A 23,948-nucleotide genomic window follows, 5' to 3' on the forward strand; every position below is an offset into this window, starting at 1 on the left:
GTATGACATAAAAGCACAGCGTCTTCTTCTCTGTCACCAGCTCCTGATTGGTTCCTCTCCTCTGACACTAACTAGCTTGTTTAGCCTGTTAGCAGCATAAAGACAGAGCCCCCCCCCCTCGCCCCCAGCGTCTCTGTGATCGGGAACATTTACCGTATTCCTGCTAATAAACAGACGCACACGGTAACATTGGATCTCTTTTATTGACACAACACTGGCAGCAGATTAAAACATACATCATTGTTTCTCTAAATAAGTCACGACAGTAAAGAACTCGTGATATCTACGCTCCACCTGCGGCGTCATGAATAAATATAATCAAACATCAGAATCAGCAGGATGATGACGCTCCGTTACCAGGAAATACAATAAATACAAAGTCACATGAATTCTTCTGTGCATCATGAATTAGTCCAACTCATACAAAAAGATATCATACATTATATACACAGACATGATATGGACCGAGGGCGGCGTGATGTGAACGTGGTCACTGAACCTGCCAGCAGGAGCTCGTCGTCAGCCCCAGAGCTAATGCTACATGCTAACACATTTAAAGGGCCAGACATGTGTGTTACCTGTTGTTACCACAGACTGTAGGTGAGAGGGTCTGCAAGGTGAAGCCAAGGATTATCACAAGAAGAAGAAAAAGATCATTTAAGAATGAGTTTTTCACTACTTCAACATATTTCTGGACCACACCGGGTCTTGTTATGTTTTATATTTCCAACACGGTTCTTCTAAACGTGTAATACGTTTGCTCTTGCGCTGTGGGCGGAGCTTATGTTGAAACGTGTCGTATTCTCTTCACACTTGGAGTTATTGGAGCCTGAAGTGTGGACGTGTGTGGACGAGATTTCTGAGGGAAGACGTTTGGATTTCTTTGACCAATATGTGGCGCTGAAGCAGCCGAGGTTATCAACAATTCTTCTCTTTACCACGTCTGTTTGTTTGTTTGTTTGAAGTTATATTTTTTTGGCCTTTTTGTCTTTTTAAGATCGGACAGCAGGAGAGAAACAGGAAGTGTTGGGAGGAGAGAGTGGAGGACGACACGCTGGAGAGGGTCAGGAGGTCGAGGTCAGATTGGAACCAATGGCCACAGCTTCTCTTCAGAAAGTGCTATAAAGTGCCGATGACAGTTTGTCTGACCTGTGTTGTAAACGTTTTATCAAAGCAATAACTAATAAGCTTATCAAAGTGAACTCTCCTCTCTTTCTTACTTTCTGTTTCTTTGAATCTAATAAACGTTTCTCTGAAATCATGTGACAACAAAAGATGCTTCATACAGACATAAACTCATGGTTAATAAGATGAACACCAGGAATGTCAAATAACAAACATTTATACTTTAAATTAACTACAATCAGAACTTCACATATTCACTGTATGACATAAAAGCACAGCGTCTTCTTCTCTGTCACCAGCTCCTGATTGGTTCCTCTCCTCTGACACTAACTAGCTTGTTTAGCCTGTTAGCAGCATAAAGAAAGAGAGCCCCCCCCCCCCACACACACACACACACACAAATTATTAGTCTTTCTGTCTTTGCTGTGCACGAGTTTTGTTTGCAAATAAAGGCGGGATCATTTCATAGAGTTAAAGGCCGGGCCGGTGAGTAAAGTGTGACAGTAACCATACAGCTCCACTGGTTCAGCAGGAGCTCGTCATCAGTCCCAGAGCTAATGCTACATGCTAACACATTTAACACTGTGTGGGACACCCAGGGACACTGCAATGAGAACAGCCTCCCAACATGGGGCCCGCAGCATAACCCTAGACTTTAGGCGCCCCTGAGCTTTAATTCAAACTACATCTGTTTCATAGGAAGGCGATCAGGACAGGAAGTCATCCAGTGCAGGAGTTTCCCTAAATGAATATAAAAAGAAAGTTACCAAATATCTGATGTCATCGGCCTTCATCAGACTTTGTTTTCACTAGACCGAAACTAAACACAGCTGTCATTACGACTCCACAACATTTAGATTGGAGAAGAAACGTCACAGGCGTGTATATATGGCGGCTGGAAACGGCGCTCTGAACAGGGCTTAAGATTTCTATTTGTGTTGCCGTGGTAACAGGTATCAATGTTTGATTTTTACTAGAATCTCATCCCAGTTTTAAATTCTGGTATTGTGACAAGCCAAGAGGGAACATTTTCTAACCATCAGGGCAGGAAGTGAACTTCTCTTAAAACCGTTTATGGCTTCACACTCGGTCGGACTGTTTGAGGAGATGAGGGGGCGGAGTGTCCCGTGTGAACGCCGCAGAAGAGCGTCAGCGGGGAGAGTCCCCGAGCAGTCGTTTTGATTTAACATGACGGACAACTCGGGTTCTCTTGCTGTGAGCTGTAGATGAAGTGAAGCTGAGAGTGATCGTGTTTCAAACATGACAAAAAGAGAAATACATTCACAAATATAGATGACCTTCCTTCATGTGACCTGTGATGAAAGTGACGACATGCAGCAGGGTGTGACTCTCTTTTAGAGCATGCTCAGACGGTTAGAGCGCCCCCTGCCTGACATGCAGGGGTCTTAGACGTGTCTCCATGACAGTTAGTGTAACATGGTTAGCTTCAATATTCCTTTAGCCTTCATGGACAGGATTATGGATCATTTAGGGGGACAGACCGTCACTGACACAGGCCACCTGCTGTTAAGTTACCGTGCATCCTGGGAAACAGAGGTCATGTGGTACATTCACTTCCTTCAAACTTTAATGTGTGTTCCAGTTTATGGCTCCCCTTCATCTTTCTTCTTCCCGTCAGACGTCGTCGAATATTCGGCTGCGTGACGAAGACATGGACAGATATCGTCCTCCTGCATGTCTGAAAGAGCGACACAGTAAAGAAGAGAGAGCTTCATTACTCATCATGACTGGATGGAAATAAAAACACAACAGAGCGTCACAGAAAAAATGTTCAAGGGTTCAATCTGAGAGAATCGCTATGACGACGACACGGGAGGTGTGTCTTCATTTATGTCAAACATGTCAAAGAGTTTTAATAAGTTTCCCCAACTAACCAGCCCAATCTGATTCCTTGGTTTTTGCCCATCGTCGACTGACAGTCAAACGTTTGTTTTTTTTTGTGCTCATTGTTTATCCACATGGTTAATCTCTTTGTCTTCTAATGTTGGAATAACTATTTATTCTATGATAGGACTTGATTCATCATCAAACTGTAGAGAGAGATAGAAACATTTATCGTGTTGATCCCTCAGTTATCAAACACTTGAGGAAAAGATATTTAATGAAGACACTCATGAGCGTGTACGAGCCTGACTCTCTGCAGAGTGATGATGAATGTTGTAATCCAATAGCGCCCTCTGCTGGTGACAGAGAACTGCTAGTGTTTGACTGGTGAACACATCTGAAAATATGAGTGAATATCTGAGATAAAAATAAGTCCATAACCACTGGATAAGGATAAATGATTTTGTCTCTACAATGAGCAATGAAGGATTTCAAACAGACAACTCTACGTAACATTAGACATGAAACACCCCCACAGAGCTGGAATGGAACGGTCCCTGTGCTCGTCTGGCAGTCGACTGAGACTCTGACCAATGAATCGTGGAGTATTGGGCTACATGGATCATCAGTCACATTTCCTTAGGAATCAAAGTGTGCCGTGTTTACCTCCCAGACTCTGAGTCCAGAGCGTCATCTGTCAGAGACTCAGCGTTGAAGTCTAAAGGTTCAGCGTCCTGCAGCAGCTCCATGCAGTCCCTCTCCGCCCGGCCTCCAGAGCGAGAGTATTTAGCTTCTGTTCAACACACCACAGCAGCTGGTTATCATCGGTCAGCGGGAGTCTTTTAGAATCTCCACAGAGGGGAGCACTTACGTCTGTTGTCTCTGGGCGTCACGGTGTCTGAGTAACTGGTCTCCTTCATCTCATGGCTGCTCCTGTTCCTCGCCGTGTAGTCATCCCTCGAGTTTCCGTAACGCTCCTTCCATTCCTGCAGAACACACACACACACACACACACACACACACACACACACACAGAGACACACACACACACACACACACACACACACACACACACACACACACACACACACACACACACACACACAGAAATCAGAGCGAGAAAGAGCGTGGGGAGTGACGTGATCAGCCTCTGTACATGAGGCGTGCAAACTAACCATGAGGGGCCCCCAGCGGTTCTCGTAATGTGGTTAAAAACAGACAAATGTGAAGTGAGCAGTGGTCTGGAGGAGTGATTTGATTGGTTACTCACTCTGCGTCTGTTCTCTCCGTCTTCTACCCTTTGCCGTTTCCTTTTCTCTGTAAAGACATCGCTGATGATTAGTTTAACCTGCATCGTTTAAAGACAGCACCATTTCTATCGTTCTGTCGTTACCTCGTCGGATCAGCTCCTTGCCCTCGTCGATGAGGTCAGAGGTCATCTCACTGTCACCCACAAACTGCGACCTAGGAGGTTGAGGCAGCGAGTCCCGAGGCTGAGGAGACACTTCATTAGCACCTGCTCGGCTGACTCCACATTCATAGAAATAACATCAGACTGTATATCAAAGAGCTTTCACAATGTTACAATTCACTCAGCAGACGCTTTTATCCAAAGCGACGTACATCAGAGAGTAAGTACAACAGTTATCCATTCATACACCGCCACTGAAGCAGCAGGGTTAAGTGTCTTGCCCCCACATCGGACATGTTGCTCAGCTGGGGATTGAACCCTTGACCTTCCGGTTGAGAGGCGATGACTCTACCAACTGACCCACAGCTTTTATTGACCAATGAGAAGCCTCGGTTCACAGCACGCAGCATCACGACAACAGAGACCAAGTCTCAAAGTCTCACAGTGTGACCTTCACATGTTTGGCTCATTAGTTTTAGGTTTCATGATTATCGCAGCGATAAACATTTTGTACTCTGATGACCGGCTCTCCTCTGGTCATAGACCCTGACCTGACCCTGGTCAGGGACCCTGGTTTCTGTTGGAGGCGTTGAGAGTTCTATTTGATGACGATGAGTATAATAAACACCGAGAGTTCAGATGTTATGAGCAGCTCGCTCTCTAGTGCAGACCCAACGTTATCTGGCGGGTAAACGGCGATCTAATGTTCACTAAATAAACCTGGCATGATGTTTATATAAAAAGAGTCCTTAATCTAAGACAATAGGTGAACAGCGGCGCAGCGTCTTTGATGAAGTGGAGTTGTCGGTCAGAAGTTCTAAAAGCGAGATGCTCATAATCCAGGATGACATCGAGTTACATTGTCTGACGTCAACGCGTGCACAACCATATCTCCCTCTGCACGTGGTTTTACAGACTCCTTCATATGTAGGCTGATAGATCCACACTGCAGCACCGCCCCCCCCCCCCCCCAGACTGACCTGAAGTACGTGGCGATGCAGAGGATGACGATCAGCATGGGGTAGTAGATGTAGAAGCCGTTAGCGATGAAAGAGAGGACGCGCATGGATCCCATGATCTGCAGAGAAACACACCTGACCTCAGGTTTTCGCTTCCTGCAGGTGGAGTCGCCATGGTAACAGAACTTAAACTTTGATATGATTCTAGTTTGAAACCCCAGGCAACAAAAACATCAATATAAGGTCTTTTATGTTTTTGGTTCAAATATGACACACAAAGCTTTGTCACTCTCTGATTCTATCCATCATGAAACTAACCGAGAACGTGAAGTTCAAAACCCGTGGGACGACTTACGGAGGTGTACGCAGTCTGCTCCTTCTGCTGGTGGGAGATGGCAGAGTCCATGTGGATCAAACCCAAGAAGTTCAGACACAGAGGAGGCGTCAGACGGCAGAACAGCCTGCAGGTCAAAGGTCACAGTCTGCATCAAACACCCTTCATCAACTTTATGCCCGGACAGGCAGTTTTAAGGCAGATTTGAGAGCAGTTATCAGAACAAACCAACAGGTGTTGCAGTGATGGAAGCGGGCAAGAGAATTGGTTCAGATAGAAGTGATTGTACCTAAAAAGCCTCTGCATGTTTCTAATAAGGTCCACGAGCAGAAACGTGCTGAAACTAGGATCAATATTGGAGATGCTTTTGAAAAATGGAGAGAGGTTAGAACTGGGGTGTGAACGGTTACAAAAAATTGTAAACGGTTACACGACGTCATTTTTTCCGTGTACACGGTTAACCGTTTGTTTTTTTTTATTAATAAAAAAAAGAAAAGTGGACCGCAATCACGCTATACAACCAATGGAGGGTGAGGCCGCTTTTCAGAAAGATTCCTCCGCATCACTGCCGCCACTCAAAGTTGTCAGACAGATACAATTGTGCTTTAGAAAGTAGGCTATATAAGTAACACAGAAAACTTGCCATAGAATTTGTAAAAACAAATACCTGTATGTATTTATTTGAGGCCTATATAGGCCTATAACAAGGCTATGATAAAACAACTACCATGATGAGTATGAAATCTGTATTTTTTAAAAGGACAAGAAACAAAGGATTTCCGCGTTAGTTTCTTTTCCTCTGCTTAGTAATATGCTTAAATTCAGCAGGTTGTCTCGTCTGATCTGAGGTCGTAGTCGAATGGGCCTGACCCTTGGGACTGCGCAATCCCCCCTACCCGGACGAAGCGGAATAGGGCGGAAGGGCAGAAAAGGGAAAGGAGTGTGGCTCAATACCCCCTCCAAAGAGAGGGTTGAGAGAGGCTCACAGACTTACGTTCAACCGGTTACCGGACATGGAAAGCCAGAACCCGCACAGGCACCAGAGTCAATCCCCAGGAGTGCGGCTCCTCCACGCCGCACTTCGCTGAGTAGTCTTGGCTGCCATCGCAAGTCAAAAGTGAAACTTACTTGTTACGTGACGTAATGCGCGGTGGTCAGTTATCCAACATTTATCACGTGCATTTGTGAGTGCAGTAAAGTTGTCAAAGTGGAACATTTGTAGCTTTATTCATCTCTAAATAAATAGTATGTGTTATTTTTGATCGAATAGATGATTGAATGCGTGTCTCTAAAACATTTTAAAATCATAAAAGAATTAAAATGTATTTTTATTTTAAAAATTTCCTAAACGGTAATGATTTCCTAACCGGTTACACGTGTACACGTGCACAAACCCAAGTTAGAACGCAGAAAGGTTTACAGACCGATGCAGAGCTGGCTAAACACTGAAGCTTCAGTGTCCACCACATGGCATCCTGCGTGAGCATGGACTTTAGAGAGGAGGGGGCGGGGGGGGGGGGGGGGGGGGGGGGACAGCATCTCTCTACAATGTTTAGAATTTAGACTGCAGTACCCATTTTAAACACTAGGGGTCAGAGTTACATACTGCTCCTTTAGGTGTTAATAAAATAATCAAAAGGTGTTGACTCACATGCCACTGAACTGGAGGCTGTAAGTGTCGGTCTGGTGATGGGAGGCCAGGTAGTAGTAGTTAAAAACACGGATGCGGAACACAGTGGAGTACACACAGGTACACAGGAAGAAGATGGTGACAAAGCACGCCATCTGGTGGAGAGAAGGGTCATCACAAAACAGTCAGATAAACTGGACCAGATATACCCTGAGAGTGTGTGTGTGTGTGTGTGTGTGTGTGTCTCACCTCGATGTACAGGTAGTTGTAGTCTCGTTCAGCCAGCTGGATGAACACAGCGAACAGAGAGAGGACGGGCCGGGTGCTGAAGAAGGTGCATTCAGACCAAACCACCACCACGCTGAACAGAGTCAGGACCACGGACAGCAGCCGATAAAACCAGGTCTTCAGGAGACACTCCCAGTACCATTCTGTACACACGCACACATGCACACACACAGACACAGACATAGACACAGACACACACACACACACACACACACACACACACACACACACACACACACACACACACGCACACACACAGACACACACACACACACACACACACACAGACACAGACTCAGAGTTAAGTATTTTTTCACAACATTTTAGAGTTTGGATCATCGGCTGTATTGTGTTCTGGTTCACATGTCTTATTGGCTCTGGGCTCACACACACCTACAGTCGGCGTGTAAACGCATCTGCTGAACCAGCTGGCTGGCTCAGATGATGGGAAGCTGTGGACAAACTGGTGGGTGGAGCTAGTCTCGTTCTTGGCGACGTCCTCCAGATGGATGGCCTGCTGCAGGAGGATCTCCCACTGGACCCGAGTCCTGTTGTGTCTCTGAACCGCGTAGATCACCTGAACACACGGTACATAAACACATCAGAGTGTAGATCTTCCAGTCTGTATCCAGATCCCAACGAGGTAATTAAACGCTTTCCTGAGAGTAGCTAAGTGTTCTGTATTTGTGTCAGCTGTTGATCACAGTTCTGATTGACTCTGCAATAAATTCTGTCTTAAACCGGGATAACCTTCTGCTGGTTGCTCCGTGGTCAATCATCTGAAGAAGATCCAGCCTCTGGAGACAAAGGTCAACCTTCAGATATTCTGGTGTCGCCAGCTGTTAGCTGTGAATAACTTCCAGCTCAGACTTCCTTATTAGCTGTGATGTCATATCGACAGATTTAGCCCCGCCTCCTTTGCCCTCCACACCAAAGCCTGCTGATGCCTGATAAACACCGGGCTGAACAAAGCGAGCTGCCCTCCTCAGGTTCAAACCCACCATACAGCGCCCTCTACTGGTGAGTCTGTCCGCTATCCTTAATCCTGCACTGCCCAGATCACCTGTGGTGCCCCACAAGGCTCAGTTTTAGATCCACCTGTTTTCTATGTCGTGCATCTTGTTTCCAGCTAAACAACAAACACTCAGAGGTCCCATAATTCTTTCTGAACCTGATTAACTTCTTCAATCTGAGAGTGTAACACCGAGCTCGAAGCCTGGGAGTCCGGCTTGACTCTGCTGTAATCTATTTAATCCTGTTTCAGACATTTTCTTTTCCTCGAGTGCAGTTGGTTGCAAACCATACCCGAGCAGCAGCATCAGGAGGAACAGGCCCCAGGTGTTAGCTGCTGTGATCCCGATGGTCTGGAGCTCGTACCTGAAAACACAAAGGAGGACATGATGGACATGTTTCCTCTCGACTGAACGCTCTGTGGTCACAAACTGGAGTCGTGTTTTTGTCCCTGACGGGCTCCGGTTGTTACTCTAAGTGTGTGACAACCTGACAGAAAGGATCCCGACAGAGAGAGAGCTTTTAGTTTGTAACCACAAACAGCTGTTACATCTCACTCTACAAACACAAAACAAGTTTACCTCACAGGAAATAGGAAGTTACTGACAATGTTATCGTATGTTTCTGTGTTTTATACACGATCAGGAATGATTCAGTCTTTTGGGTCAAAGAGATGAAAAAAAAAGCATAGTTTTTAGTTTAGAGAGGGAAAAGCTTATCAGTCAGTGCGTTTACATGGGATAGCTTGATAAAGCCAGATACCGATTTGCTACTTGAACGGACAGCTGTCCGTTCAATATCTGGCGGCATTCAAATGAAGATGGCGTACGAGAAGATGGACGACGCTACGTGCATTATTTACATTCTAATAATTCATATTAGAAGAACAACAGATCTTTTGGCTGCAGCGATAACAGCAGACGGACACCGTTTCCGGCAACAACACTACTATTTATTAAGTCGTCTCTTTCCACTTCCAGGTGAAAGCCCCGGCGGAAATTCTCGAGCATGTGCAGAACCCGAAATCCGATTACGATACGATGGCTGAGTTTACACGCCGTTAGTTTGCTGACTGTGAACGACTTATCTAGGTGTTCTTTTCCAATTATGAGAAGTCCGTTATGGTCCGATGTAGGTTGGACTAAGATGTTTACATGCATTTTAAAAGTCCAAACAGTGTCTGATACGATCAGGAATATGTAACACTACTTCGTGTTGAGTTATCATTAAGAGTGTCCTAAACGACCCTGTGGGACTCCCCTCGCTTACATTGAGACCGCTCAGCTAATCCCGCCTCTCCTCTGTAACGCATCTGAAGACGGTACAGAGGGGGGGGGGGGGTCACTTCACCCCCCATTACTCCTCCATGACATTCAGATTGAAGGAGAAACGTCACAGGAGCGTAAATATGGCGGCTTGGAGGACAATAGCCTCCGTACATGAGGCACCTAACCAACCACTAGGCTACTGGTGCCCGTGAAGGTGTTTTATTCTGAAATGGACAGAGACTTAAGGGATTTATGGATCCCTGTACGAGAAGTTCACTTACAGCCACTCGCTGTAAAAGACAAGCAGCAAAATAAAGTGTGTCAACTTATTTTGACTTCAACAGGTCTTACAGTTTCAGACGTCACTTCGACCCTCCTCTGTCCAGTTAGTGTTATATTCTTTATTCTTTTTTGTGGTTTTGTTTGTTCATGTTCCACGGCAGCATCGTGTGACGGCGGAGAAGAAGATGGGAAATATGACTGTCAGGAAATTTGGAGTTAAGATTTACAAAACAGGAAGACTGTCAGCGGCTGAACAAGAACCATGAGGAGACTTGTGAGGTAAAATAAACTTTGGACAGCGTGGATAAAAGCCGACAAGTCGACCGTATAGCTGAAAAGCAGACACGCTACACAGGGCAAACTTTGTATTAGTTTGTGTTTGTTTGGGTCTTAAAAAGTGTGTGGGGGGGGGGGAGTTCTCAGGTTTCTTCTTTATTCCCTTAAAATGATGCACATTCCAGACGCCATGTTTGATTAAAGAGAGAGAGGGATGGACTTCTATGATCTTAAAGGTTTGAGTTCTTTAAACTTCACATTAAACTTTTAACGAGTCACTGTAGTATACTCACCGTTTAGTGGGCGTGGCAGATGTGTTTGCTGCTGTGTGATTGGACGGTATTGGGTTGACAGTGAGCACAGAGGCGTGGTCTTCATGGTCTATCTTACACTGCTTATAGATGGTCTGTGAGGAGCAGACACACACACACACACACACACACAGTTCAGGTTTGTGTCCACTTTCATGAATGAGACGTTTAGACTCGACCTTCCACTGACTGTGCTGATGTCCTGGGGTAAAATGAAGACGATGAGGAAGCACAGGTACCAGGCCAGCAGCGTGCCGAACAGCACCATGCGCTGCTGCTTCTTGAAGTCTCCATACCGGTGCAGCAGGAACAGAGCGAGGAAGAACACCACCACGATCTCGATACCCAGAGCTGCCCCACTCGCCCTCCTCTCAACAGCCGACAGAGACCTGCAACGAGCAGCTCCAGGTTACACACCTGTGGGTAATGCGGTCTGAACTACAGCCATTGTTATACCAATATGACAGCCAATGCAATAAATAGGCATATTTCAACACAGTATGTTCAGCTGTTCTGTGCTTTAAAAAGTGCCCAAGTCAGAGCCCTCTGCTGGACAAACTGCATGATGACACCATTTTGAATCCCCCCAGCTTTGTTTTCTGCTCGTTATGTGGTTAAAAAGGCGTTAACGAAAGCACATATTAACACATTTCAGCTGGCCGCTAGTTCAGAAAAGGTGAATGTAAGACACAGGAACACAAACTGACTTAAAAAAAGATCAAACATGAAAAAAGTGACAACAAAGAGCATAGAGTATGCAACCAGATAACTAAGACAATCAGGCACCACATGTTAATCATTGTTCAAATGTAAATATTTGAAGCCATAAGATATAAAGAGGGTGTTCCTCCTGTAGGACCCTCTGATGTCTCCATATCCAGGAGTATCAATGATGGTCAGAGAGTAGGGCAGAGTTTTGTCTTCAAAGATCTCGTACACGATCACATCTGACCTCTGACCTTCACTCTTTCTTCTCTTTCTGTCCTTTTCTATGATCTCAAACCAGACATTGTCCTCCCACTTAACCCCCATGTCGTAGTTTATCAGAGCGTCGATCATGGTAGATTTCCCTGTTCCACCGACAAGCAAGAGGGTTCTGTTTGTCTTGGTTGGATTTTTTCTTATTGTTCCAATATTGTCTTTCTTCGGTATCAGCTGGTAAACAGCAGGAGGACCTGATTGGATCAGATCTTTGCAGGTGATGCAGTCATATTTGCATGAGGTGTTAGTATTCCTGGAGAAAAAGCTAAACTTAAATCAACCCTGACAGATTATCAACCTTCAACCTTTCTTTATTCTAAAAGGAATTGTGAAAAAACTTTTAAGTAAAGCCCTCAATGTTTGGTCAGTTTGAAGAAAAAGATAGGAGCTTTACTGCACAAAAATTCAACCAAAAGATCCAAATGTTGAATGACTCCAGAAATATAACTTGAGCAACCTGAACAGTGATGCAAACAGACCTGAAACACACATCGTCAGAAGTCGATTATAACTTCAATTCTGTCATCTTACAGATCATCGGTAGACACTTCCACCACCAGAGGACTTTGAGAAACTACCACTGGAGGACTTGAAGAAACTACCACCGGAGAACTTGAAGAAACTACCAACGGAGGTTGTTTGTTCTGGTCAAACAACTCCAGATCTGTTTGAGAAAATAAAGCAACAACCAATAACATAAACCACATACAGTCCCTTGGGGCAAGCCTTCATAATAAGAACATTTTAAAAATGGTGTTAATTTGCTCGTAAGCGTGTGGACACTCTTGTGAAAAATATCTAAGTATCTCTGAGGATCTCCTGACCATTATTAACAAAACTCTTTACCCACATAAGAGTGTGCTTATGTATTCTACATACTGTATGTTTTTTGGACCTGGAGAGGGCTTATGACCATGTCCTGTCCTTATAAGTGAAAGCTGTGCATGTATTCTCAGCACAAAGTAAAACACATCCCGTTGGTTGTTGGCCTCAACCTGATTGGTCCCTTGTCACTGGATTTGTTTGAGATTTTAGTAGAGAGGATTTCAGGGTTCACCCAGTGGAAAGAGAGTGTCTATTTTGGGGGCCTCCTAATTGCATCTCTGCTTTCATTAGGTGGTGTGGTTAATGTTGGTTTCAACACACTGTGACTCCCAGTAGGCACTTGATTGGTTTTTGGCCATGTAAGAAGTTTGCATTAGAATCAGAACTTCAGAGTGTAAGGTCATGGTTCTCTGGCTGAAAACACTGGATTTCACCTGCAGACTATGAGCCACTCCCTCAAGACAAGTAGTTCAAGTGTCTCTGGGTCTCGTTCAGCATAAGGGTATAATTAATCATGAGATTGACAGGCATGTTTGTGCAGCTTCAGCTGTAATGCAAGGGTTGGACCAGATCTGGGGAACAGGGAGCTGGGTCTGGGGGGGTCTGTCTTCATTTCAACCCTCACCTGTGCTCATGAGCTTTTGGTGGAGACTAAAAAAATGAGATCTCAGATACTAGCAGCAGACCTAAGTTTCCTCTGCAGGGTGTCTGGGCCCCGTCTTAAGAGATAGAATGATAAGCTCAGACTAAAGCAGCTGTTCCTTAACATTGAAATAAACCAACTGAGGTGATACAGGCGTCTGATGAGGACGCCTCCTTGGAGCTTGTCTTTGAGGGATTTTTAAAAATGGAGCTGGGAGCGATCCTGTAGTCTATCTCTGTGCAGTGTATGGAATCAACCCGTGAAACATGCTGACAATCTTTTATATTCTGAATACTTTAGTCCCTAAGCTTCACTTGTCCTCAGTGCATCTGTGGTCCAGACCACTTTCTACTGGTGCACAAATTTGCAGAATAATATAATCTAAAAACATACCACACTTTTGTAAACATGCTGAAGATTATTTTACTATGGGATAATTTCTCTTTAGCATGCATTTGTAAAAAAAAAAGAAACAGGCTTCACTGATTTGAAACACTACACGTTTGGTACACAGTTGTATTATTATAAATATAGCAGAAGATTTAGTTTACAGCTGTAGTCTCCAGCTGACCTTGTGCTTCTGTGCTGTTGCTGCTCGAAAGTTTCTCTACCAGATCATTTCTGTTGATGATCACTAGAATCCTCTTCACCACTTCAATAGGCTGTCCGTAGGTCTCGATTATCTTATTCATTGTGTCCAACCTGTCTGCATGTTCCAGTTCATTCTTATGGAGGGGCTTAAACGGTTCCAGTGTGCCACGATCCAGCAGGAAAAACTTGAATTTGTTGAATTCATCTTCACCCAATCCTCCAGTGTGTCTAAAAGCAGTTTTCTAAGAGACATCATTCCCTCCTTCAGCTTGACTTTTCAGTGGGGGGGGGGGGACAACGCGGAAGTGGACGCCGAAGCAACAGAGTCCGCTACATGACGTATAATGAGAATATTTGCCTTTATATCAATGCTATGTGTAGTCCAATCCAATGGAATGACAACATCTACAAAAGAGCGGAGAACAACATACTGACGAACAGAAAACATAATGCAGCAGGTTAATTACGTGCACGGAGATCGTTGAGGACTATATATATATAAACGTCATTCTCTTTCTATTGGCTCTAGGTGAATTCTCTGGAATGTATGCTGCTGTGTTCTCACATCAGCTCACTCAGACTTTCTGTGGAAATAATACTAGAAGTCTGGCTGGAGAAACTCTGGGTTAAAATGTGTCTGTTTGAGTTCACATATAGCCTACAGCTCCTCCGGGTAGCCTAATCTCCGGAGTTTTTCAAGACATTTCCTTATGTGTGAAAAGGGTTATAGTCACTGGTTGGTTCCTTTAAAAATGTGTGTGTCTCTGAACACCTGGGATGGTAAAATTCTGAAACCACTAATCAGGTTAAGCAGAAAAAACAGCCAATCACAGCCTGGGACTGTGTACAAAGGGCCATTGGTGTTTATCTGCTGAGCCAGCAGGAAGTGCAAAATGCTGAGAAACTAATTTGATTTAACTCGTCTTATTCAACTAAAATTTGAGGGGGTGTAAAATTGTGATAAACCCTCCTCCGCATACTTTTGTAATGAAAATTACATCTTTAAATGGAGCAAGAATTAGCCTACTTTATTTCCCCTCGGGGACAATAAAGTATAAAGTTATATTTTTATCTTGTTGATTAAATAAAATGTGTGCAGATACATCCTAAATTATTAACTGACCATACTATTTTGCATCATTTTATTTTGATCAGAAGTAGAGACATTTTCCTATGTCATACTAAACCTTTCCTCATAAATATGACAGCATTTTAAGATCCATAAGAAGAAGTTTCTTGCAACAAATGTTAAAGTAATCAATCAATAGGCTATAGGGTAATTTTAAGATTTGATACCAGACATTAAAAAATAACCTTTATCAAACAGTACCTGCAATCACAAACAGAGTTTAAAAAGGATGTTTGTCAGCCTGTTTCGAGCAGAGCCAGTGTGAACCGGTTAAAACTTGTTATAACCGATTACTACTGGTTTTAACAGCTCATTAGTTTACCCTGAAGAACTAGAACTATGTGAGGGCTCGCTCCCTACCAGCTGATAGTCTACTCTCCTAGTGTGGTGGAATTTCTGTAGTTATTTAGATTATAATGTACAGACGTAATTAGGTTTATTCACTGTTCTCTAATGTCAGTCAGACCTGATAAGAGTTCAGCTGTTATTAGAACACCAAGTACAGGTTAGAGAGTGTCAACTGTTTTTCCTGATATCTGCAAGGATGTTAGGTAGACTTATTGTCTGCTCCAGTGTTATTGACGTCACAGATTAGTCTAGGTGGGTCAATGTGACATGACCTGATAATGGTAATGTCTTTAGGATATATGCGATGCCTTTCGAAAAGTTCTGCAGATGTGATTGAGCAAGACACGAGTACAGAAGTGTGATGTTGAATCATGTCTTCTCGAGTATTCTTCTTATGTATAAACTTTCATCAACGTAAACCATCTGAGTCAACTGAGTGTTACTGAATGTAGTCAAGTCTTAGTAATTTCTTCAACACCTAGTACCTGGAGCTATGTAAAATTACTCCGCTAACACCCTGTCGAGAAGAGAAGACTTATATAACCACAGCCCTATGATTATCTGTCTAACATTCATTTCTAGAATAATTAGATTCAAGTATAATCCTTGATTCAGGACCCTAGATTAGCCCCCGGAGGCTCTCACCCCCGGAGAGGGATTAACTGCAACTCTCCTCACTCGGATGCTAGGTGTGTATGAGGTGTGTAGTAAAAGTCAGTAGAAGTGTGCCGTGGTGTGACTGTTCATACTTACCTCCCAAGGTTCACACGGCGTCCTTAAGAGAGGCTCCGGTCTTTGTGGTGTGAATGATGAGTCAGAAAATGGTTTCAAAAAGTTTCAGAAAATTTATTGAAAAAACTGAAAAAAGATATTCAAAATTTAAATCCAAACAGTAAAAGTCAAAATATAAACATTTAAAAAGTAAAAGTAAAATACAAATTGAAAAGTTTAAACCTGAGCGTGTAGACACTTGAGGTTTTAAAAGATGTCGGTCTCAGAGACTAAGTCCCAAAACAAGGATTTAAAAGTCAGAGTGACGTGGAGTCCTTTAGAAAAAGTAAAAGAGAGCCCCGATCAGCTTTTCCACAGCATTTTTAGAGGCAAACTTTTTTCAAAGGTTCTGTAAAACCTCAACAATGCAGATTCACAGAAGCATGATACATCCACCGGTGATACCAACTTCATATGTGGTTTTAGCTTGAGACCGTAAACCATGCAGATTGGCAGAAACGCTATACACCTACGAGCTCGTATGTGTTTTTGCTCAAAGTATGGCACACTTATTCTGACCTCACAGATGTGTGCAGGATTGACAGGATATGTAAAAACAAAAAAAAATAGTTCTGACTACATGACATATGAATTAAATGATAAATGGATTAAATGATAATAAAAGAAAAATAACATATATGGTAAAAACAAATTCAACAATTGCAAAACTCTTTCTGATCTTTCAACAGTATTCTCTGTTTAGAGCACAATAGCATTTTAATCTGTTTATGAGTTGTTTCCTTCCAATATTTGATGTATTTTTCTTTTTGATAATTTGATTTGGTTGAATCAGGGGGATGTTGGGGTCTTCAGGCTGGTCTGGTCTAATCTGGGGGGTATTAGGGTCCTGAGCCTGGTTTGGTAGTATACAGGTGTTGCCGGACAGCCTCTGGACCAGCTGGTTGAGGGGACTTTTCTCTGGCTTCAGCTCTCGGCAGCTCAAGGCGATGTGATGGTAGGACTGGGTTTAACTTGTTTTTAGGTATTCATAGAATTTGAGTGCTCTTTTTTGTATTTTGAGGAGGAGGGGATATTGGCCGAGTTCTGCTCTACATGTGTTGTTCGTTCTCTCTCTCTCTCCCTCTCTCTCAATTCAATTCAATTCAATTCAAAGGGGCTTTATTGGCATGAATTTCAAATGAACATTGCCAAAGCATAAAATAAAATGTGTCCAAATATTTGGACAGTACACAATAAGCAGTAATATGAATATTTACACAACATTAACATTGATTATATAGTAAGTGGATAAATATACAAATGTGTGTGTGTGTGTGTGTGTGTGTGTGTGTGTGTGTGTGTGTGTGTGTTGATCATTGTCCCTCAGGTTGTGGCAAAACATTTTGGGCAGCAGGATATGCCCTGTCTCCTTCTCCTAGGAGTATTTGTATTTTGGAGAGTTCATTGAGCTCTTTGAAATCTGTGATGAATAAAAGTTCCTTGTTTCATCAAACGTTTCACAATGTAGGAGCGCATCTCTGTCTCCACCTCACCTGTCCAACAGTGACCACATGTTCTGTTTTCTTTGGGTTGCCATGGTTTTTTGTGTCTTCCTGTTTGCCAGTTTGTGGTCACTGGGCTTGTACCTGGTGAGGATCAGTCTCTGCTTTCTATCTCTGACAGTAGAGAGACGGGTCTGACAGGGGGCAGTTAGCCTCAGTACCAACTGACATAGGGGACTCTTTTCTGGGCTCTTGAGTCTGGAGGGCTTTGGAGAGGATGATGTCTGTGGGGCTGGATGTATGCATGCATGTGTTGGTGTGTTTCTGTGTACGTGTAAAATGTGTGTGCAGAATTCAGCGTGTAAAGATTCTGTTGGCTGATTGTCCCAGCGTGTGTAGCTCTGATGTCTGAGTGGACCCCACACTTCACTACCGTACAGTTCAATGGGCTGGATGACACTATCAGATATTTTAAGTCAGATTCTCTCTCTCTCTAATAGATAAGAATGAAAGTTTTGTTGGTGAATAAGAAACTAGAAGGAATTACAAATGTGAAATTTACAATGTGATTACATTTAAGTTTATGTGGAGCATTAATATCATGATTAAATCTTTGCTATGATTTAAAGTTTGTATCAACAAGATCATCGTGTTTAAATCAGAGCTTCTCAAAATGATCTTGTTCACCTACTCCAACATTTATTTAAATGCTCTGCCAGCAGATGCAGCCAGTCTACCGATCTTGTACCCCAACCCTGCTTTGGTTCCTTTATTCACTCGCCTCTTTATCTCCTCCAGTTTCTGGACCTTCTCTTTAAACCTTTCACTGTTCTCCTTCATCTTCTCAATCAGGAAGTCCAGATGGATATGAGTGGACAGTGAATCAACATTCAGAGCGATCTGCTCCAGTTTGACAACATGCTGGAAGGACTCTTCCAACCACTGATCTTTGTCCTTTTTAAGTTCGTCCATTTTCTTCTGAACTGTTTCCAGAAGGCTTGTTTTCTCTTCGCAGTCTGCTTTACTTTGGTCAAACTTCTTTTTCACATCTTGAAGAGTTTTTGTCCCTTTCCTTGTCTTAGTCACATATCTCCACTTTTCCTTCACATGATCTGACACAGGGCATTTCCCTGTACATACAGTGCAGCGACCTTTTTTCATCACCTCACAGTCTCTGGGAGACCAGGCCATTGTGCATCCAGGGTAGTGACAGTTCTCCTCACAGACATTACAGGACACAGCTCCTTCATAAAACACCAACGCCCACATTCTACTGCTGATAGGTTCTTTAACTTTGTAGGGCTCATCAACTTCTACAGTGAAGTTCTCATTGCTCTTCATCTCTTGTTCATGTTTCCTCAGGGCTTCCTGAGTCTGTTGGATTTCTTTCTGTTGTAATTCAATCAGCTCAACTCGCTCTTGCAGGTTTTGGATGCTTGCTGTCAGTCTGATGCGTTCGTTCAGAACGTCCACAGTTGTCTTCAGCTGTTGTGGAGCTTTTCCAAGCAGAAACTCTCCAAACTCTGACATTCCTTCCATTGTTGTTTCATGTGCATTTTTAAGGACTCTAGTTTTCTTTGTTCTCTCTTTATTTTGTTGGTTACTAAACAGGAAGTGAACAGGCTGATTATTTTCATCTTTGGCACACTTGATGTTTGCAGCATTGAGAGCGTCTAGAACATTTTCAGGTGTCCCTCCATCTGAGTGTGTGATGAGACAGACGATGTTGTTCTCCATTTCTTTTCCAAACAGAGACGCCACTGAATCAAAGACGTACCTCAGACGGTCACTTAGTTGATTCTCGCTCGCTTTCAGCACCAGACCCACGACATTCATCTCATGAACTCCGTACTGTGAGTGGAACACGTCAGTTAATCTAGAAGAGATGGCGTCATCATATTCAGGCCCTCTGGTATCTCCGTATCCAGGAGTATCAATGATGGTCAGAGAGTAGGGCAGAGTTTTATCTTCAAAGCCAAAGATCTCGTACACGATCACATCTGATGTCTGACTTTCACATTTCACGTCACGTTCTTTGTCCTCCTCTTGACTCTGTGATTGCTTCTTCTCGTCCTCTACGATCTCAAACCAGACATTGTCCTCCCACGTCACTCCCATGGCGTAGTTGACCAGAGCGTTGATCAGAGCAGATTTTCCCGTTGCTGTTTCTCCCACAAGCAGGATAGTTTTGTGTACTTTCATTAGATCTTTTTCACCAAGAGTCATTCTTTTTATGGTTCCAATTTTCTCTTTCTTTGGTGTCAGCTGGTAGATGGTAGGAGACCCTGAACGGATCAGGTGTTTGCAGGTGATGTGGTCATACCTGGTTGTGGTGTTTCTGTTGAAAGATGAAGACATTCGATCAAAAACCAGAAAACATCGACAAAGAGATCCAAATGGGATCTTTTAATGAAAGCAGTTTAAGCAGTTCCACACCAAATTACAATTATTCACAACAATAAGTCTGAATGATGAATAAAGACTGGATCTCAACATTGACTGAATATAAGAAGAAGACCTAACCACCTTTAAGTTCCCCTTATGGAGGCTACAGACTGAGCGCTTTTCATGGACTCAAAGACCCCGTACAGTCGTTAAAATAGAAAGACAAAATAGTAATCCAATGCCATTGTAATCAAAGCTCAGAACACTGAATATGTGCAATCTGATAAATACCTTGGGACCATCATTGATTCTAAACTGAAAAGGCTCATCAGTGTTTGTAGGTAACTGTCGTACTTTCACGTTGACCGAACCATAATGACGATGTTCTCCTGAGCTTTTATTGAATCAGTCTTTAAAAAAAAAAAAAGATTACCTAATAAAGTATTAGGTGATGCAGAACAATACAAGACGAGTGAGGGGCATGACAAGAGCAATAGTATGTAGGAGACGGGGGAGACACGACGATACAATGCACAGCATAGACAGAGACAAAACAGGCAAGCAGGGAGTAATAATAATGTTTAGAAACTTTGTATGTTGAGGGTGTTGAAGGGCCCTGTTTGTTTGTGTGTGTGTGTGTGTGTGTGTGTGTGTTTTTTTTGTTTAGAGTCCTCTACCCCCCCCCCCCCCTCCCTAGGTTCCATTTGTCACTGCAAGGTTGTTTTCCCCCTTTCCTCTTTACCTTCCCCTTTCTTTCTACATATATTATCATTTTTATTACTTCAGTCATTGTGTGATGCAGGGGTGCCCCTGTTTCAGTTGCCCCCAGACCCTGCAGAGGAGGCCAGCTGATAGGGTTGCCTAATGCTACCCTCTCGCCAAGCTTGAACAACCCCCAGACCTGATGGGAGGGGATCTGTTTGTGTTGGTACTCGGAGGTATCATCTGATTAATTTCTTTAAGTCACAGTATTTTTATCATTATAATTATTTTTTTATGTATTTGTATTTGTTATTATTATCGTTGTCCTTAGGTCTATCCTTTTTCTTCCTTTTTAAACCTTTACATTTAAAGCATAGACTGTAAATGTGAGGATGGAGGCAACAGGAGGGGCTAGAAAGCATATTCAAAACAAAGGGAAAGAAGAAAAGTAGACTAACTAAAGAATGATAATATATATATTTATATGATATATATATATATTTTTTATTTAAATGAAATAAAATAAAATAAAATACATTTAAAAAAAATGGTGGGTGGGTAATGGACCCTATCAATTGTGTTCCAGTGTAGTGTGTTGTTGGGTTATGTATTAATAACAGTAATATAAATAGTGCATATCATATTGTAGTAATAATAATGTCATTCATCCAGATTGTTTGACTATGATTTGCTAGTGTATTATTTTAATTATCATTATCTTGCCTTCTTCACCCCCCTCAACATACCACTAATACCAGAAAGAGAGAAAAAAAGAATAATAATAATGATGGTACAAAATAAATAAATAAATAAAAGCAAAAAAGAAAGAAATCTAAATATATATAAAGCAAGAGAGAGAAAAAAATCGTAAGAAAAGAGATAATATCAATATTTGAAGCGATTATTACAAGAGTGTACAGTAGTAATTATGATAATAATAGTTAAAAAATAAGAAAAAGGATGTGTGTCTGTGTCTTTGTTTGTGTGTCTTTATGTCCGTGTGTGTGTGTGTGTGTGTGTGTGTGTGTGTGTGTGTGTGTGTGTGTGTGTGTGTGTGTGTGTGTGTGTGTCTGTATTTGTGGTAGTGAATATCAGGGGTTTGAACTGTGCTGTTCGGGAAGTAGCGAGGTGAAGTTATTGAATCAGTCTTGTCTCTTTCTTTGATGTCATGGTTCGTTAAAAAAAGCTCTTCCTGGCGTCCCTGTATACGAGACAGTTGCAGCGGATAGCTTCTATTTTAATTGATGATTCTCACCCTGTGCACACTGACGTTCAGCTTCTGCCCTCTGGGTGGAGGTGTAGCCATATCTGCACTTGTATTGTTTATTTATTTGAATGATTCTTTATTTGTATTTTTCATCGATCTTATCGGTATTCCCTGATTGACACTTTTGATTTTTATCATTTTTTAGGTTTTTTATCCGGTTTAAGTCGGTTTAGTAGCTCTCCTTCCCTCTAAAGTGTTGTTGGATGTCCGTGTTGCTGGCCGATCACAAGTCTACCTTCGGGTAAACTCACCTGAACAAACTAACAAACATTGCAACATCACACAGAGTTAGATAAACAATACCATACCACACATTAAACGCTTGTTTGAACAGGTGAGTCTGGAATGACTGGAATGTGGATGGGCCGGTGTGGTGTTGAATGTGTGTGGGGAGTGAGATCCTGAGGGAGGAGGCAGCTATGGAGAAAGCTCTGCCCTCGCAGGTTCGGTGCTCAGTTCTGTGTGGTGCATAAAAGTGGTTGGCTTTGGAAGAACTGAGGCTACGGGAAGGAATGTGATGGTGGAGGAGATCAGTAAGGTAGGAGGGCGATGGCGGTTAAGGGCTTGGTGTGTGAGGAGCAGGATTTTAAATTGGATACGGTATGGGACGGGGAGCCAGATCGGGTGTGATTCAGAAGGCGTGAAGCAGAGTTCTAGATGTTTTGGAGTTTATTGAAAAATTTGGATGATGTGCCGTAAAGGGTACTAATCAAATAATAATGTTGGAACAACATGCAAGCATACTGGCCAATGAGCTACGTAGTGAATCAAAGGCTGCGAGGCGAGTCAGCACGCAGCATCATTCAAATCATCAGTGTGCGCCAACGTGATCGAGCTGAGGTTGCTATGCGTGTCAACAGAAAGCGAGCGCTCGCCATAGTAGAGTTCATGTGCATAGAAAAAAAGAGGAGTAATAGGAAAATGTGGACATGGTCGTGGCGAGGGAAAATAAATTAAATTGTGCAAAGAGAGCTTCAACTTCAACCTTATTATTATCTCCAAAGAAATCAGATCTGCAGCAGGCAACACCACTGGTCCACTGTGTACCACTGACCGGTACACAAAGGACAACGTCAGAAATACACACGTTCAGAAAATCCACAGCTGAAGTGAATAAAAGGAACTTTAACCACATCGAGCCTGAGGCGGGAACATTTCAGACACAGCACAGTGTCAAAAGTGCCTTTAGATCGACCATCTTTGACCCTCAATCACAGAGCGCCGTAGGACCAACATTTGGAGCCACGACCACAGATATAACCACGATGAATCATCTTTCTACGCTATGTCTCTATTGTTATTTACAGGTTGCCAGTTGTGACCACTAATCAATCACAGGTAGCCCCGCCCTAAATCCAATAATAAACACTGAAACACCTCATCTGTGTTGTTAAGGAAATATATTGCTCACGTTTCCATGGTTACGTCTTCCGAGGAGCTGGAGGAGGGTGCAGCTGATTGGTTCCCTGAAATAAATAAAAACAAGTGAGTGACCTTGACTTCCCGTCAGCTGCCGTCTTGATATTAACGAATGAAGAAACTTGCTCAGCCCCTCCCCCCTTCATGCAAACATTTAAAACATTTCTCTTAATGTCGTTTCATATCAATGTAACGGTAACAGTTTGTCTCATACATTTCCCCATGTATTTCAATCTGCTGTTAAGTCTTTAAGTGTTCTCACCTGACGTTCAGCTCTCAGGGTCAGGCAGCGCTCTGATGTCGAGGAGAGCGAGCAGAGTTTATATAAGCAGAGGGAGGGCGCTGAGGTCACATGATTTCACAGAAACAGACCGCAACTTCTCTTCAGAAACTGCTGTAAAGTGAAGATGACAGTTTTTCAGACCTGTATTAAAATTTTTTCTTTATCAAAGCAAATAACAGATTACCTTTTCAAAGTGAACTCTGCTCTCTCTCTGACTTTCTGTTTCTGTGTACAAAAGATTCTTACTACAGATATAAAGCTAAAATAATCAGTAGAGACAAACCTTATCCCAGAGAACACTCCTCCCTCCTTTTACGTTGTTTCACTCATGGGTAAAGTCCCCGTTTCTCTGAAATCATGTGACAACAAAAGATGCTTCCTACAGATATAAACTCATGGTTAATAAGATGAACACCAGGAAT

At 42.8% G+C, this 23,948-nt stretch overlaps 2 protein-coding genes across 2 annotated transcripts; both read right to left on the bottom strand.

Moving 5' to 3' along the window:
* Positions 1–1,950: 1,950 nt before the first annotated feature.
* Positions 1,951–13,881, bottom strand: LOC109986309 (G-protein coupled receptor-associated protein LMBRD2B-like). The gene is given in 16 exon segments (XM_065965803.1): positions 1,951–2,824; positions 3,637–3,763; positions 3,842–3,956; positions 4,241–4,287; positions 4,364–4,432; positions 4,435–4,463; positions 5,362–5,459; positions 5,696–5,801; positions 7,326–7,459; positions 7,554–7,735; positions 7,986–8,194; positions 8,898–8,969; positions 10,723–10,835; positions 10,931–11,129; positions 11,600–11,810; positions 13,761–13,881. Coding segments are annotated over 16 exon segments (1,896 nt in total). The 3' UTR covers positions 1,951–2,760.
* A 2,198-nt stretch (positions 13,882–16,079) lies between these two features.
* Positions 16,080–23,667, bottom strand: LOC136183228 (uncharacterized). Its single transcript, XM_065965949.1, has 2 exons — positions 23,236–23,667; positions 16,080–19,808 (listed from the first exon to the last, which is right to left on the bottom strand). The coding sequence occupies exons 1-2, from the start codon at positions 23,241–23,243 to the stop codon at positions 18,170–18,172; spliced, it is 1,647 nt and encodes a 548-aa protein (XP_065822021.1). The 5' UTR covers positions 23,244–23,667; the 3' UTR covers positions 16,080–18,169.
* Between the last annotated feature and the right edge of the window lie 281 nt (positions 23,668–23,948).

The sequence above is a fragment of the Labrus bergylta genome, chromosome 17 (genome assembly GCF_963930695.1).
Source record: "Labrus bergylta chromosome 17, fLabBer1.1, whole genome shotgun sequence".
NCBI classification, from domain to species: Eukaryota; Metazoa; Chordata; class Actinopteri; order Labriformes; family Labridae; genus Labrus; species Labrus bergylta.